Here is a 4,720-nt window from a genome sequence, read left to right as displayed (position 1 = left end):
GCCAGAGGTACAAGCGCGAAAAATCCTGCACACAGAAACAAAAATCGTACAAAACGACCAAGTATAACCAGAGATACGGCCAATTCAAACATTAGACACACAAAAAGGCAGTCACACATCACAAGTACAAGCCATCACAGCACGAACATAAAGAACACCACGGCACGCATACATACAACAAGAGACAGCGTCGGGTCGAAAAGACAACCGGCCACAGAAGACAAAGACATCATACAAAGGACCTTACAAAAATTCAGCAAAATTACCACAAAATACAGCAAAATTGAAGCAAAATTAAACAAAAATACAAGTCAAGCCATCAAAAGACACAACGAAGAACCATCAAAGGAGCGACAGGTGCACACAGGGATCCCCGCAGAGGGACCCCCCCGGGGCACCTGGCCCGGCCACTGTGAATGCTTGCCGACCGCAGCTGGTTCAATTGACCTCAAGTCACCAACGACTTTCTAGCTCTGTCCCAACAGGCGCTTCTCAATCATTTGAAAATCACTTCCTCAACAACACGACGCGCTTCCTCACAACCCAAAACTGGTCTTCACACGCTGTGGAGCCTGACAAGGCGTCCTTGTTCGTCAAGGAACGATTCATGAGAAAAAAACGTGGTGGGTGTCGGGTGAGGGCAGCCGCTACGGTGAGCGCGCTGGAAGCAGCGAGTGACGGTGAGTGCCCGGCTGTGGACATGAATTCTCAAACATTTGAAAAGCACTTCCTCAACAATACGACGCGCGCTCCATGTGGCCTTTTCTCAAGTCCTTGCTCGACAAGCGCATTGTTAGCGTCAAATCCGTGCTTCCACGTTTTTGAGCACTCCTACTGCTTTCGCACACACTCAGCGTCGGTCACTATGGGTCTTCCTATTGGTATCCCATAGCTGCTACGACCTCACACATTGACACCTACATCTGAACCCCCTGATTGTTAGCGTCAAATCCGTGCTTCCACGCATTTGAGCACTCCCACTGCTTTCGCACACACTCAGCATCGGTCGCTACGGGTCTTCCTATTGGTATCCCATAGCTGCGACGACCTCACACTGACACCTACACTTGGACCCCCTGGGCCTGGTCCTCCTCGTGGGAGTCACATGAGTAAACACCGCGTGTGACGCGGTCCCCACGATGCCTGGGCAGCTGCCCTGGGGCAATAAGCTTGTGACTACTGTTGTTTCCCTTTGTTGTGGCACCTGCGGTCGGGCACGAGTTGCACTTTCCCTATCCTCGGGATTGAGCGACTCTACAGCTATTCTAACGGTGCACCTGGTCTGGTCACTGTGAATGCTTGCCGACCGCAGGTACGTCAAGCCCCCTGCCATTCTGTCTTCCCTTTGCTCTCCTGTGTGCTCTGCTCTCTTGCACTTTCCCTATCCTCGGGATTGAGCGACTCTACAGCTATTCTAACGGTGCACCTGGTCTGGTCACTGTGAATGCTTGCCGACCGCAGCTGGTTCAATTGACCTCAAGACACCACCAAAGCTTTCGCTCCGTCCCGACGGACGTCTCTCAAACCTCTCTCAAAACGCTTCCTCAAACTTACGCGCTTCCTCGCAACCCAAAGACGGCCTCCAGACGTGCTGGAGCCTGACACTGATCCTTCTTATGGCAGTCACATACACAAATGCTTGCAAGCATACAAGCAGAAATGACGCTCGGCATTTTCAGTAGTCAGAGACCGGCCTGGTTCGCGCGGAATTGATCTTTTCAGTCCAACCCGAAGCGAATCCGACGAACACGCCAAGGCGACATCTTACAGTCCCATTGGCACCAGCGCCAGCGCCATCTCGCCCGTGCACCACAATTGCTGTTCTCAACAGTTGGCCCAACTTGCTTATCCTCCGGTTCAAGTTGCAAAAAGTACGGTTTGTGCTTTTTTATTGCCGAGGGCTGCGTGAGTTGATGCATCGTCTTTATACGTTTTTGTCGTCAGTGGCGATCTGTCTGACAATAATGTAACTTGCGTTGCGGCGATGGCGCGCTTTTTTTTTTTTTTTTTTTTCCGCGCCCGTTTGCTGATTCATCGAAGCGTTTGTGCTGCGTGTCGTCTGTCTTTGTGAGTGTGTGAGTGTGTGAGTGTGGTCGGTGAGCTGGGATTGGCTGTGGTGCCATCCCCTCTTTGTGCCTTTGGATCTCTGGTTGACTTGAGACCATGTCGCCTGTGTTGGGAGGGCCGGCAGCCTTGTCGGTCGTGGTGTTGCTGAGCGTGACCGTGTTGTGTCGGACGGCTGAGCTGGTCGCATACGACGGCAACTTGGCCCTGGTACTCGAAGACCCCAACGTGAATCATGTCCTCATTGCCCAAGCCAACGACAACGAAGCTCAGATGTTTGCTGATCCCAATAACCGTCTCCTTACAAAGGTAAGTCAGGCAAAGCGTGGCCTCACCCCCTCCTCCGCCCGGCTTTCCTCGCTGCCCTCCACCTTTTTTTTTTTCCTTCTTCCTCTTGTAAGTGTGTGTGTTTGTCTTTTCTCACTGCTCGTGCTTTGCCTTTTTCCTCCTCCCCCCTGCTCCTCTGCCTGCCCTCCGGCCCGCTCCCGGCGTTTGGTATGGCTAGTCTGAGGTTGAAGCGCTGCTCTCCGAAATGGAAAATCGCTTTACGGCCGTCATCTCCAATCTCGAGGCCCGGCTCCAGCAGCAACTTGATATCAAACCCAATCGGACCGAGACCGTCTCACCTGCCGAGCTAGATGCTGCTGTGCGCACCGATGATGACATTCGCACCGTCGTTCACGCCATGGTCAGCAATGCGCCGGCCGCAAATTCTCTGCGGGCCGCCCTTGATGCCAAAGTGGACGTGGCCAACCAATACACGGATGAGCGTGCGCGCACGCTCATCAACACCATCGTCAACGATCCCGATGGTGACGACAGCAGCTTGCGCACGGCTCTCGATAGTCTCGATGCACGCGTCACCGCCGCGGAAACCAACCTCAATACAGATTGTGGTGCGGCTTGTGCCGCCGGCACGTACGAGTCTACTCCCTGCGACCCTGCCAGCGGCAGCGCTCGCGTTTGCGACACCTGCGCTGACAACACCTTTTCCTATGGCGGCTCTGTACCCGGCTGCACGACTTGTGAAGCCTGTGCGAATGAGCATTTCGAAGTTTACCCTTGCACCGTTTCCTCAGATCGCGTCTGTGCGCCCTGCGAGTCGTGCGTGCCAGGCAGCACATTTGAGATGACTGATTGCACGGCTACCACCGATCGCGTCTGCCTGGCTTGCGAGGCCTGCCCCGCTGGTACCTACATTGCCCAAGACTGTACCTTGAGCACCGATCGCGTCTGTGTCGAATGCAGCACGATCTGTCCCGAAGGCCAATGGCTGGCATCCTCCTGCACAGGGTTGACCTCGGGTGCGTGCCAGGCTTGCAGCACCTGCTCTGAGGGCTACTATCAGGTCAACGATTGCACCGCCACCTCGGATACTCTTTGCCTGCGCTGCACGGATTGTGGTGAGGATGAGGTTTCAACGCCGTGCTCGGCTACCCAAAACGCGGTGTGCATGCCCGCGGGCTGGGGGTTCAGCTCGGACCTCAACAACACCTTAGCCCAAGTGGACAATGCCAACGCTTACACGATGATTACTGGTTTTGCGACCGATACGTCGCAGTGGCACACCAGCTTCCTTCGGGCCGGCACCGCGTTCAATGGTTCCACGGCCGTGGTGGCTGACACGGGCTACTACTTGGTTTCGTTCAATGTGCGGTTTGACGGGCTTTCCGAAGAATGGGTGCACTGCTTCATGAGCTTCAATGGACAGATTAGCGTGGAACGCAACGGTTTGACCACCGTGCGTGGAACTAACAGCAACGACGAATGGTCGTTCACGGCGTCGGGGACGGTGCATTTGGAGGCTGGCGACACCTTTGACGTTCGTTTCAAGACCAGTACGGATGCCAACTATGCCATTCACGACGACACGGGATTGTCCGCGTATCGTATCAAGCCTACTGAGGGCATCTTTGCTGTTCTGCCCACGTATGCCACTGTGAGTGAGAGCGGGTGGTATCCGATCAATGGCTGGACGACTACAGCCACAGACAGCGCCACCAACTTTCTTTTCGGAGGTGCTCTGAAGAATTCAGCCTACGTGGTGAAGGAGAGTGGCGTTTTCCTGCTGAGCGCGACTGTGCGCCGCAACAACGCGGGCGTGACGCGGACAAGTTCACCCGAGTACTATACGCGCCTCGTGATTGCTGTCAATAACGACGCCACCTACAACTCGCCGCTACATGTTATTCAGGGAGCGCCCTTCCCCACCGACTATCTCTCCAGCTCGGTGGCTGGCCTGGCATACCTCGAGGCGGGTGACCACGTGCAACCTTATGGGTCTGCCTACGCCACTTACAACTTTCAATATACCCCCCAATCGCACTTTTCAGCCGTGCGCCTGGATACCAGTTATGCCTTTAGCGCCTTTCAACTGGACTCGCAGACGATTTCTGTGAGTGAGCCGTACGAGCTTGGGGGCTGGACGGCCTCGCCCGTGGACATGAATCTGTGCTTCAACAAAGGAGGTGCCTTTGATCCCAGCACCGGCCGCTTTACGGCCCACGTCACCGGGTACTATTACGCTGCCACCAACCTTCGCCTCGATGGGCTGGGCACTGCCACCAAGAGCACCGTCACCATCAAATCGAGCGCGGATGACTCCTTCAGTGATGCCGGCTTGTCTGCCGTGCGCACGCCCTACCTCACGGTCAAC

At 55.2% G+C, this 4,720-nt stretch overlaps 1 protein-coding gene across 1 annotated transcript in view; it reads left to right on the top strand.

Annotated features, from left to right (window-relative positions):
• The window catches only part of MONBRDRAFT_13079 (uncharacterized protein), a gene marked incomplete at both ends in the record, with an annotated part of 4,988 nt that extends 529 nt beyond the window's left edge, over positions 1-4,459 (top strand). The window contains 3 exons of the mRNA XM_001750973.1: positions 486-680; positions 2,183-2,373; positions 2,570-4,459. Coding sequence (XP_001751025.1) covers positions 486-680; positions 2,183-2,373; positions 2,570-4,459 — 2,276 coding nt within the window. The remainder of the gene's footprint in view (positions 1-485; positions 681-2,182; positions 2,374-2,569) is intronic.
• Between the last annotated feature and the right edge of the window lie 261 nt (positions 4,460-4,720).

This window comes from Monosiga brevicollis, genomic scaffold (assembly GCF_000002865.3).
Source record: "Monosiga brevicollis MX1 MONBRscaffold_55 genomic scaffold, whole genome shotgun sequence".
NCBI lineage: Eukaryota > Choanoflagellata > Craspedida > Salpingoecidae > Monosiga > Monosiga brevicollis.
This window is presented reverse-complemented; position numbering and strand designations above follow the sequence as displayed.